The sequence below is a fragment of the Nycticebus coucang genome, chromosome 2 (assembly GCF_027406575.1).
Source record: "Nycticebus coucang isolate mNycCou1 chromosome 2, mNycCou1.pri, whole genome shotgun sequence".
NCBI classification, from domain to species: domain Eukaryota; kingdom Metazoa; phylum Chordata; class Mammalia; order Primates; family Lorisidae; genus Nycticebus; species Nycticebus coucang.
Window position 1 is genome coordinate 25,045,138 of NC_069781.1, and position 12,813 is coordinate 25,057,950.

Consider the following 12,813-nt stretch of genomic DNA (forward strand, 5'->3'; position numbering starts at 1 on the left):
AAATCTGTAGCCTTTATATATACCAACAATAACCAAGCCGAGAAAACAGTCAAGGACTCTATTCCTTTCACAGTAGTGCCAAAGAAGATGAAATATTTGGGAGTTTATCTAACAAAGGACATGAAAGATCTCTACAAAGAGAACTATGAAACTTTAAGAAAAGAAATAGCTGAAGATGTTAACAGATGGAAAAACATACCATGCTTGTGGCTGGGAAGAATCAACATTGTTAAAATGTCTATACTACCCAAAGCAATATATAATTTTAATGCAATTCCTATTAAAGCTCCATTGTCATATTTTAAAGAGCTTGAAAAAATAATACTTTGTTTTATATGGAATCAGAAAAAACTTCAAATAGCCAAAACATTACTCAGCAATAACAACACAGCAGGAGGGATCACACTACCAGACCCGAGACTGTACTATAAATTGATAGTGATCAAAACAGCATGGTACTGGCACAAAAACAGAGAAGTAGATGTCTGGAATAGAATAGAGAACCAAGAGATGAATCCAGCTACTTACCGTTATTTGATCTTTGACAAGCCAATTAAAAACATTCAGTGGGGAAAAGATTCCCTATTTAACAAATGGTGCTGGGTAAACTGGCTGGCAACCTGTACAAGATTGAAACTGGACCCACACGTTTCACCATTAACTAAGATAGACTCTCACTGGATAAAAGATTTAAACTTAAGAAATGAAACTATAAAAATACTTGAAGAAAGTGCAGGGAAAACTCTTGAAGGAATCGGCCTGGGTGAATATTTTATGAGGAGGACTTCCCAGGCAATTGAAGCAGTATCAAAAATACACTACTGGGACCTGATCAAACTAAAAAGCCTCTGCACAGCCAAGAACATAGTAAGTAAAGCAAGCAGACAGCCCTCAGAATGGGAGAAAATATTTGCAGGTTATACCTCCGATAAAGGTCTAATAACCAGAATCCACAGAGAACTCAAATGTATTAGCGAGAAAAGAACACGTGACCCCCATCTCAGAGAAACTTCTTAGAGAAGACAGACGCACGATCTACAAACACATGAAAAAAAGCTCATCGTCCTTATTCATCAGAGAAATGCAAATCAAAACTACTCTGAGATATCACCTAACCCCAGTAAGAATAGCCCACATAACAAAATCCCAAAACCAGAGATGTTGGCGTGAATGTGGAAAACAGGGCACACTTCTACACTGCTGGTGGGAATGCACACTAGTACGTTCCTTCTGGAAGGATGTTTGAAGAATACTTAGAGACCTAAAAATAGACCTGCCATTCGATTCTATAATTCCTTTACTAGGTTTATACCCGGAAGACCAAAAATCACAATATAACAAAGACATCTGTACCAGAAGGTTTATTGCAGCCCAATTCGCAATTGCTAAGTCATGGAAGAAGCCCAAGTGCCCATCGACCCACGGATGGACTAGCAAATTGTGGTACATGTATACCATGGAATATTATGCAGCGTTAAAGAAAGATGGAGACTTTACCTCTTTCATGTTTACATGGATGGAGCTAGAACATATTCTTCTTAGCAAAGTATCTCAGGAATGGAAGAAAAAGTATCCAGTATACCCAGCCCTACTATGAAGCTAATTTATAGCTTTCACATGAAGGCTATAACCCAACTATACCACAAGACTATGGGGAAAGGGCCAAGGAAGGGGAAGGGAGCGGGAGGTTAAGGTGGAGGGAGAGTAACGGGTGGGGCCACACCTACAATGCATCTTAGAATGGGTATAGGCGAAACTTACTAAGGCAGAATACAAATGTCTACATACAATAACTAAGAAAATGCCATGAAGTCTATGTTGAACAGTTTGATGAGAATATTCCAGATTGTATATGAAACCAACACATTGTGCCCCTTGGTTGCACTAAGGTACACAGCTATGATTTAACAATAAAAAAAAATTGCACATTTTTTTGTTGAGATGGAGTCTCACTTTTTCACCCTCAATAGAGTGCTGTGGCATCATATCTCATAGCAACCTCAAACTCTTTGGATTCAAGTGATCCTCTTGCCTCAGCCTCCCAAATACCTGTCACAACTTCCGGCTATTTTTTAGACAGGGCCTCACTCTTGCTCAGGCTGGTCTCGAGTTCCTGAGCTCAGGCAATCCACCACCTCAGCCTCCTAAAGTGCTAGGATTACAGGCATGATGCAGTGCATATTTTAAATGGGTGAACTGTATGTTATATAAACTAAATTTCAACAAAACTGTTTTTTAAAAAGAAATGGAAATCTAAACAACAATTACATTGTTCACTGGGCCTCCAGTTGACAATAAATTCCCCAAGGTAGGTATTCCTTGTCTTTCTTTTATTTATTTATTTTTTTGAGACAGAGTCTCAGTCATGTTAGGTTGAGTGCTATGCTGTCATAGCTCACAGCAACATCAAACTCTTGGACTCAAGAGATCTTCCTGCCTCAGCCTCCCAGGTAGTTGCGACTACAGGCATGTGCCACAATGCCCCGCTAGTTTTTCTACTTCTAGGAGAGATGGGGTCTCACTCTTGCTCAAGCTGGTCTTGAACTCCTGAGCTCAAGCAATCCACCCACCTCAGCCTCCCAGAGTGCTGGGATTACAGGCATGAGCCACTACGCCCAGCCCTTGCCTTTCTTATAACCCTACACCCTACCTTCTATCCCTCCCCAAGGTTACTTACCAGGCCTAGTAAAAACATTAACAAAAAGTTGGTGCTAAATAATAGCAAAGCTGCTATAAAATGAATTCTTACAGGGAAAAAAGGGGATTATTTCTGATTTGACTTTCATGTTGACTTTCATGTTCTCCTATATTAAAACTCTCTCCACCCCAGATATGTGAGTACCAAGAATTTATGAAGAAATTTAAGTCTCTGCTTGTTTTTAAAGTACTTTCCTACTCACTGCTTCTACCCAGAAGATAAGAAACCACACTTAAAGATACTCTGTGGGCATCCTGAACTTTTAGGGTTTGTGGATGGACTACTATAACTCACCAGCAGGTGTCACTGGATGACCTTTGATCATCACGCACCAAACCTCAAATGCACCTGCTGCCAGGAGGAGGAGCCTGATTCCCCTGATAAATAGTGAGCGCTACCCATAAAGAGCGACTTCCTTCCAAAAAGCACCTTACGGAAAGGGAAGAAAAAAAAGAAACCGTGCAGTGAAGGAACCTGACACTAACTCAATTCAAGTGACCAGGGCATTGACAGTAATACCTCTTGCCGATAGCACCTGCCTTTGATATGTGGTGATGAGAAAGGGACCTCACCTTGGTGGTTTTCCTCCCCAAAACATATTATCACCCCAAGAAAAACATCAGACAAATGTCAGTTGAGGGACATTCTACAAAATACCTGTGCAGTGCTCCTCAAAACTGTCAAGGTCATCAAAAAGCAAGGAAAGCCCGAGAAACTGTCACAACCAAGAATAGCCTAAAGGACATGATTACTAAATGTAATGTAGGCTCTTGGATGGGATCCTGGAATAGAAAAAGGACATTAGGCAAAAAACTAAGTAGGAACTTGGAATAAAGGACTTTCAGTTAAAAACACCACTTAATAATGACTGGGTCATTAATTGTGACAAATGTGCCATACTAACATAAAATGTTAATAATAAGCAAAACTGGGTGTGGGGTATGTGAATTCTCTACCTCTGCAATAATTCTGTAATTCTAAAATTGTTGTGAAATAAAAAGTTTACTTAAAAAAAGATTCACTAACTGTCAATTTTGCCAAATTAAGATTCCATTTTAAGAACTAGTTGCAACTCTTCCCTATTGTTCCCTCTTCAGGCATGTTTTTAAGTGAAACGCAAAACTACAGGCTTAGAGAGCAGAGAGGATATGCGATTAGGGAGAAAGGAAATGCCCTGAGAAAGAACAGCAAGACCCGTGCTTTCTACCAGGCCACTAGCAAAGTGGCTCTTTTCACCCTGAAAACCAAGAACACTCCCAGTGTGCTTAACAACACATACAGCCTCTTCCAACCATGGGGGGAAAGGCTGGAAGAAGCAGTGGTAATAGGAAACTTGGTCATGCTAAGAAGTTACCACTCAGGCTCGGCGCCCGTAGCTCAGTGGTTAGGGTGCTGGCCACATGCACCAGGGCTGGTGGGTTTGAACCCGGCCTGGGCCTGCTAAACAACGACAACTACAAAAAAAATAGCCAGGTGTTGTGGCAGGCAGCTGTAGTCCCAGCTACTTGGGAGGCTGAGGCAAGAGAATCACTTCAACCCAAGAGTTTGAGGTTGCTGTGAGCTATGATGTCAGGGCACTCTACCCAGGGCGATTGTGTCTCAAAAAAAAAAAAAGGGCGGGGGGGGGGAGTTATCATTCAAATGAGATTTTTGCTGAAAGATAAATCAGCCCCTCTGAGTTTTATGACCCAAACTGACCTAAGACTCCAACAACCAAAGAGGCATCTGTTGTCTAAATAGTTATTTCCACTTTTAACAAAAGTGGTCAGGATAAGTGTGGTGGCTCACACCTGTAATCCCAGAATTTTGGGAGGCCAAAGTGGGAGAATTACTTGAGGCCAAGAGCTCAAGACTAGCCTGAGAAAGAGCGAGACCTCATCTCCACAAAAACAAAAAAAAAATGGCCTCATCCCTCATCTCTACAAAAACTAGAAAAGTTAGCCAAGTATGGTGGTGTGCACCTGTAGTCTCAGCTACTTGGGAGGCTAAGGCAGGAGGATCACTTGAGCCCAGGAGTTTGAGGTTGCTGTGAGCTGTATAGATGCCACTGCCCTTGTGCCTCGGCAACAAAGCAAGACTGTCTCAAAAAAAAAAAAAAAAGTAGTCAGAAAAGTACTTGATACGTACATTGATTTAATAATCTTTCAAATTTTATTTGCTCTGGGGGCGGCGCCTGTGGCTCAGCGGGTAGGGCACCGGTCCCATATGCCGGAGGTGGTGGGTTCAAACCCAGCCCCGGCCAAATTAAAAAAAAAAAAAAAAAAAAAAAAAAAAAATTTATTTGCTCTGGGTTGAGTTACAACATGTGCAGATGGAAATACTATAGTAGATAAATATTATGTTGCTTCATTAAATAGAGTTAGATGGTTTCCTTGTTTGTTTTTTAAATGGAAAACTGTGGTTGAAATGGATTGTGTGCTAGGTTCTTGCTCCCATGACTGAAGAAAGCCCAGCCAGCTGCAATCTAAGCCATCACTCTTCACCTGGTAGCGGCTACCCAACCCTCAAGAACAGTGGGGGAAAGAGATGCCACAGGCTCACTCTTCCAAACTTCAATCTTTAAAGAGACAGCAAATGAAAATTAAGACTCTCCATACCTCAAAAAATTGTCACGGTGAAAGTGAAATTTACCCCACCCCAAAAACCCCTACGTGGCAAATCTAAAAGCAAAACCCAAAAGATGAAATACGCTATAAACTATCCACAAACATGTTTTACGTACGTTTGATGGGTGAACCTTAGATGTATGGCAGGGTTTACCCATAACTGAAAAGGCAAGAGTTATGTGAACCCCTGCAGAAGAGATAATGCAGGAAAAGTGAGGAGCAAGCTGTAATGAATGACTTACTACCTACGGGAATGAGATGAGTGGGCTGGGATTCTTCCAGTTTGTTCCTCAACCAGTCGAAATCCTGGTATCTTCGTCGAACAGAATATTCCGGCAGGTCAAATTCCACCCGAGTACTCTGCAAATAAGAAGAGAATGGAAAAAAATAAGCATAAGGGAATAGTAGCATATCTTGGCTGAAAGGAAGGGAAAAAGCTCTTGCAAAGAACTAAACTAGGCAAGAACACACTTTCCTTCCACTGAATGCAGAGCCAAATGGCAGAGTTTACCAACACAGAATGACGAGCCTGGGTCGCTGAGCCCAGGAGCTAGAACAAAAATGTCAGGGTATTTTTTCCTCTCTATCTTCAGGAAATGGAATTCAACTATCCCTCAGAATTGTTTAGAAACATTTGGTTCATTTCCTCCGAGCTTAACTCTGAGAATTTCTTTAAGCAGAATAATTCTACTTAGGATATTGCTACTGAATCCAAATTTGTGAAAAGAAATTAAGTCTCCACCTTCTGCTAAATAGGCTGACAAATTTTCCCGAAGGGGAAATAAAGAAAAAGTAAAGATAACTGATCACTGCTCATTTATGAGGCAGATTAGATGAAAACAGAAAAGGTTTTTGCTTAATCTTCTACATTCTGCCAGAACCATAACCTTGAAAATATGTTGTATTCTAGATGCATAAGAAAAAAAAATTGAGAAGGAAATAATACCAAAATGCCATTGTGTTGCAAAAAAATTTTTTAAATAAATTTATCCCCTTTCCTTCATTGTCAAAGTTTTCTCAGATTTGATTGCAGCACTTTAATGATGAAAACCAGTGTTAAATAAAATTAAGTTGACTTACACCAAAATAAGATTTTTATTCAGTAATTTGCTCAAACTAAAATTGTCTCCAATAAGCCATTTTTCCCTATGAGGGTAGAGACTATAGGATAGTCATTATTCTCAGAAATTCACATACCAGAGAAAAATGGGTCAAGCTACATTTCATAATTTTACTCTTTCAAGCCAAGACTGTTTTATTAATAATTCACAACACCAAGAAAACCTTAAAAACACACGAACAAGAGTCATCCAGAGAAAAAGATGTGAACAGCTCTGGCATTGAAAATGATGATTTCATCTTCCTCAAAACCTGTGCTCACAGTCTGAGCAAAACTATGAAGTTAGAGGATTCAATCCTGGACTGTCCCCCAACTCACTCTGCATCCCTTCCCCTTTTCAAGCCCCATGCACCCAGATACACCCATGAAACACAACCTTGGTGGAGTACAGGGGGTCACACTCATAATCCCAGCACTTGGAGAGGCCCAGGCAGGAGGCTCACTTGAGGCCAGGAGTTCAAGACCAGCCTGAGCAAGAGCACAACCCCGTCTCTACTAAAAACAGATAAATTAGCCAGGCAGGGTGGTGTGCCTGCAAGTACCTCCCAGCTCCTCAGGAGGCTGAGGGAGAACGACTGTCTGAGCACTCCAGCCTGGGCAACAGAGGAGACCCTGTCTGTAAAACAAAAACAAACAAATAAAACCTTTCCTCCCTGTGGTTTTTTTTTTTGGCGGGGGGAGGGGGTTGTAAAGTATAAGGAAATTCATTCAAGGATCGCTTTGTGACTTATTAGAAGATTCCCCAAAAGAATTAGCATTGTGCCATTGGAGACAGGAAAAAAAGATAATGTTCAAATACAAAGACTAAGTCACAGGCTAATTTTCGTGCATAGCAGGAAGCCGACACACCCCCTAGGCAGGGTGGGAAGAACTCTGTACCTATACAGTTCTTGTACCCCCTCCCTGTCCCAACCCAGAGCTCTGAGATGCCAGTAAGGCCCCCTGAGCTGTGTTCCCCCAGTGGAACTGAAGCTTTTCAAGACCCCCACTCCCCCATAACAAGCTCCATCAGAGGACTTGCAGAAGATGATGAGCCCACCAGAGGTGTACTCTGAAAGGTGCCAAATGAGAGCAACTCACTTTCACTAAACGGAATACATGGGGACTCTACCTTTTGCCCTCTTACATGTTATATGAGCATCAGCTGACAACTCCTCTTTGTTTTTCAAATCCATTCCATAAATTATAATGTACATAACATTTCTACTCTTAAAAGCAAATTTTGGTAACTATAAAAAGTAGCATGACGAAACAGTTTTGCCTCAACCAGTTTCACTTTGGGAGAACAGGCCTTTTTTTTTTTTCTCCTATTATATACATTTATTTTAAAACTTCCGGAAAAATAAAGAAAAAAAAAGATCAGCCATAATTCCTCTAAACAAACACGATTAACATTACGGTTTATATCCTTCCATATTTTTTCCACGTATATTCATCCATTCACTCATTTGTCTCTTTTGTTCATTTATTTTTTATTTATTTATTTTTTTTAGAGACAGAGTCTCACTTTGTTGCCCTATGTAGAGTGCAGTAGCGTCACAGCTCATAGCAAGCTCACAGCTCTTGGGCTTAGGCGATTCTCTTGCGTCAGCCTCCAAAGTAGCTGGGACCACAGGCACCTGCCACAATGCCCATCTATTTTTTTGTTGCAGTTTGGGTGGGGCTGGGTTTGAACGGCCACCCTCAGTATATGGGGCCGGAGCCCTACCCACTGAACCACAGGCGCAGCCCCATTTATCTCTTTTATTTATCTTGGACATTCATCTATCAAATTTACATAATCATCTTCAACATACAGTATTCCAATGAATGGCTATACCATAATTAAAACAAATCCTCATTTAAGTTGTTCTCAATTTTTCAATCAATAAACAATGCTAGATGCCTGTAATCCTAGTCCTCTGGGGGGAGGCCGAGGCAGCCGAATTGCTCAACCTTAGACATTTGAGACCAGCCTGAACAAGAGTCACACCCCACCTCTATTAAAAATAGAAAAACTAGCCAGGCATTGTGGCAGGCACTCATAGTCCCAGCTACTCTGAGGCAAGAGGATTGTTCAGATCCAGGAGTTTGAGGTTGCTATGAGCTGTGACACCACAGCACTCTACCCAGGCGAGCAGAGTGAGACGCTGTCTCAAAAAAATTAACAAATAAACAATGCTAGAGTAAGCATCGTTTGGCACCTGACAATCCCCTTAAAATAAATTCCCAAAGATAGAACTGCTGCAGGATAAAAAAGCATACACTTTTTTTTTTTTTTTTTTTTTGAGACACAGTCTCCAGCTATGGCTCTGCGTAGACTGCTGTTGCACCATAGCTCACAGCAACCTCCAAATCGGGTTCAAGCGATTCTCTGGCCTCAGTTTTTCTGTTTTTAGTAGAGATGGGGTCTCGCTTTTGCTCAGGCTGGTGTCAAATTCATGAGCTCAAGCAATCCACCTGCCTCAGCCACAAGTATACACATTTTTAAATGCCAAACTGCTTTCAGAAATATAGCAATTTATATTCTTACCACATATTGTCAGAAACCCTTTGGATACAGTAGTTTTTCTGTGTTGCCCAGGCTGGATTGCAGTGGTGTCATCACAGCTCACTGCAACCTCAAACTCCTGGGCTCAAGTGATCCTTCTCCTTCAGCCTCCCATATGCCAGCACACCTGGGTAATTTTTCTATTTTTTGTAGAGACAGAGTCTTGCTCTTGCTCAGGCTGGCCTCAAATTCCTGGCCACAAGCAATCTTCCAGCCTTGGCCTCCCACAGTTCTGGGATTACAGGCTTAAGCCACAGTGGTAGGCCAGGAACTAATTATCTTTGGTGGGCTAATAACTGAAAAATAATATACGTTTCTTTTTGTTCCTTCAATAACTATTGGTATCTAACATTTTTTCAAATGCTTCTTGGCCATATATTTTACTTCTTTTTGGGGGGTCTTTTTTAAATTGTCAGTCAAAATTTTTCATTTATGTAATCTCATTTTAGTCATTTGCCATAAATTCCAAAGACTTTTTCTTATACAGAATTTTTTCATTGTTTTATGGTTGATTTCATCCCCCCCCCTTTTAAAGTTGCTACTATTTATCTCAGGAATGGAAAAACAAACACCGTGTGTACTCTGTAATAATTGGGAGCTAACTGATGGGCACACAAGGGCACAGGGCATAAAGAGATGTAAATGGGATTGGAAACACAAGAAAGGAGGCGGCGGGGAGAAGTGAAAACTAACCCATCCAGTACAACAAACACTATTCCAGAGATGGGCACATGAAAAGCCCAACTTAAGCATTATAAAAGATATCTATGTGGCTTGGCACCTGTAGCTCAGCGGCGAGGGCACCAGCCACATACACCAGAGCTGGCAGGTTCGAATCCAGCCTGGGCCTGCCAAACAACAACTACAACCAAAAAATAGCCGGGCGTTGTGGCGGGCGCCTATAGTTCCAGCTACGTGGAAGGCTGAGGCAAGAGAGTAACTTAAGTCCAAGAGTTTGAGGTTGCTGTGAGCTGCGACGCCACCGCACTCTACCGAGGGCGACATAGTGAGACTCTGTCTCAAAAAAAAAAAAAAGATATCCATGTAACAAAAACATCTGTACTCTCCTTAATATTCTGAAAATTTTTTAAAAAGCTGCTACTTTTGGTGTCTCAATGAGGAGACCATCCCCATTGCAAGCTATTAAAAATTGTCACCTATCTTCTCTCCTTTATTTATGGTTTTCTATTTATGTCTTTAATTATTGTTATTCTACTTCTATGAATCCGCCATTGGAAAAAAATATTTAAACTATGACAAAGATATTTGTGCAATGATCTTCATTCGCAATATTATTTGAAATAGCAAAGTAAGCTAAATGTCCACCAATAAAAAACTCTTAAGAAAATGTATAGTATATTTATTCACTGTTCATCAGTAATTATGTTTGTAAGATATTCTGAATGACAAAAAAATGCTTCAATATAATTTTAAAGGAAAATGGCAAGATATGAAATTATTTATTTGTTTGGGGGTATTTTAGACAGCATCTCACTCTGTTGCCCCAGGCTAGAAGCCATGGTGTCAGCCTACCTCACAGCAACCTCAAACTCCCGGTTCAAGTGATCCTCCAGCCTCAGATTCCCAAGTAGCTGGGGCTACAGGTGCCAGCCCCCTTTATTTTTCTATTTTTGGTAGCGATGGGGTCTCACTCTTGACCAGGCTGTTCTTGAACTCCCACCTCAAGTTCTTTGACACTTGTCCATTCCAGTCTTTACTTCCCTCCTTACTCTGTCCATTCCACTGTCCAGCCCTTTACTCCCTTATTAACCACAAGATTGAAATGCTCCTCCCCCCAACCATGCATTCACCCAACTCTGGCAAACACACCACCACCCGCTGCTTGCTTTCCTAGACCTGGGCGTGCTGGGGAGAAATCAGACATGCAGACTAAGATAAGCTCTCCACCTGGACCCTCACTGCGGCCAAGCAACCTCTCATACTCCCTGATCAGTGCTCTCCCGCATTCTCCACATCAGTTATGAAAAAGTCAGTAAAAGTTCTGACACCTTCTAATCCCCACTTCAAAACCCCCTCACTCTCAGCAGATGACCTCATCTATCCACACAGAGAAAACTGCAGCTTTAAGCAAACACACCCCCCACCAACTTTCTGCCACAAAACAAACCTCCTTCTTTCTCCACAAACAATGCAAAGAGTGCACCGCCCCCAGCAGGGGCCAATCCCTTTCCTTTTGTTCAGACTGTTATCTCCTTCCACCTTCCAGCAGCTTCCATCCCACTCTCAATCTTCAACCTAATGTCCCCTTCTCTGCCAGCACTGGACGCTTAACACTTCAACTCTCTTCATCCTTTTAAAAAAAAACCCACAAAATGGGGGGTCACGGTGTATGGCACACCTCTTGGGGGCGGGACACAATTATAAGAGGGACTTTACCTAACAAATGCAACCCTTTGTACCCTCAATGAATCCCAAACAATTTTTAAAAAAAGGAAAAGAGAAAACATACAAAAGCGCCCCCCCAAAGCCCACATCCCCTGCTGGCTCTGCGCTTGCTTTCCCTGCCAGCTACCAACACTTCCCCCTCTTACTCCCACTCATACTAACCCCTGCAAACCGTGTTCTGCACCCCACACCAGTGAAGCTACTCTTGCCACAGTCAGCAATAACCTTTTCACTACTCCAACGTTCAACCACACAACCTCTGACCAGCATTTACACTCTGTTGACCACTGAGGCATTTGGAAAGGGGAACTGGTTGGAGCATAAGACTCCCCACCACCACCACCCCCCAGACAATGTCTTTCTCTGCCACCCTGGCTGAAGTGCAGTGGTGCAATCATGACTCACTGCAGCCTGGAACTCCTGGGCTCAAGCCATCCTCCTGCTTCAGCCTCCTGAGTTGGTCTACAGGCGTGTGCCACCATGCCCAGTTTTTTTCATTTCTTTTATAGGTGGGGTCTTCCTAGGTTGCCTGGGTTGGTTTCAAAATACTAGCCTCAAACGATCCTCCCATCTCAGCTTCCCAAGTTGCTGGGATTACTCTTTTTTTTACCCTCCTGGTGACAAGGTAAAAGACAAGAGAAGGAAGGCGTCTGGAGGGAGTTGAAGGGTCTTCCCTATCTCTTGGCCCTCATGTCTATTTTTATATCATCAGTTTCAACAGCCAGGCCATGATACTGGACCACAGTGCTGAGCGCAGGAGCCAGCCCTCTCTTGGAAATCATGTCTTTTGGAAGTCTAGACTATAATTATTAAGTGTACAAACTCTGCAATCAGACAGGCCTAGACTCACGTTCTAGCTCCACCACGTATTCGCTATATATTTGAACAATTTTTAAAATATCTCCATTTCCTTATTTGTAAAATAAGAACAGTATCAAATCTACTTAATTGGTGTGAAGATTTATAATATACTCAAAGCATTTAGCACAAAATAAATGATGGGTGCTGGAACACTACTGCCGTATTATAAATAATGAAATAGTGACATAAAAGTATGCTTACCAGTATTTACAGAAAGACAGTCACAGTGTCTAAGTGAACTGGCAGTATGTAAAATACTTATTTTTATAAATGGATAGAGAAAAATAGCATAGAAAGTTATTAATGATTATTTCTTTATTATTTTTCAATGATTATTTCTGTCTAGTGAGCTTATCGATATTATTTTATTGTTTTAGCTTACTAGCACTTTCTATTTTTTCTACAATGAACATACATTACTTATATAAAATAAAAATTAAAGGATTTCTATTGCAAAAAAAGTACAGCACATGGTAAGTAGCTATTATTATGTTATTTTCTCAGACCCTGCAGAGAAAAAAGCCAGGAGCTGCCTGCCTTGAGAATGCCTCAAAAAGCTCTCTACCATGGAAGAGAGAAGACTGGGGAGGGC

The 12,813-nt window shown here is 41.5% G+C and overlaps 1 protein-coding gene across 2 annotated transcripts in view; it reads right to left on the reverse strand.

Moving 5' to 3' along the window:
* SNX30 (sorting nexin family member 30) overlaps positions 1-12,813 on the reverse strand; it is a 166,889-nt gene that overhangs the window by 96,817 nt on the left and 57,259 nt on the right. For both annotated transcript variants that reach the window (XM_053565745.1, XM_053565743.1), the window contains exon 3: positions 5,554-5,664. In XM_053565745.1, coding sequence (XP_053421720.1) covers positions 5,554-5,664 — 111 coding nt within the window. The remainder of the gene's footprint in view (positions 1-5,553; positions 5,665-12,813) is intronic.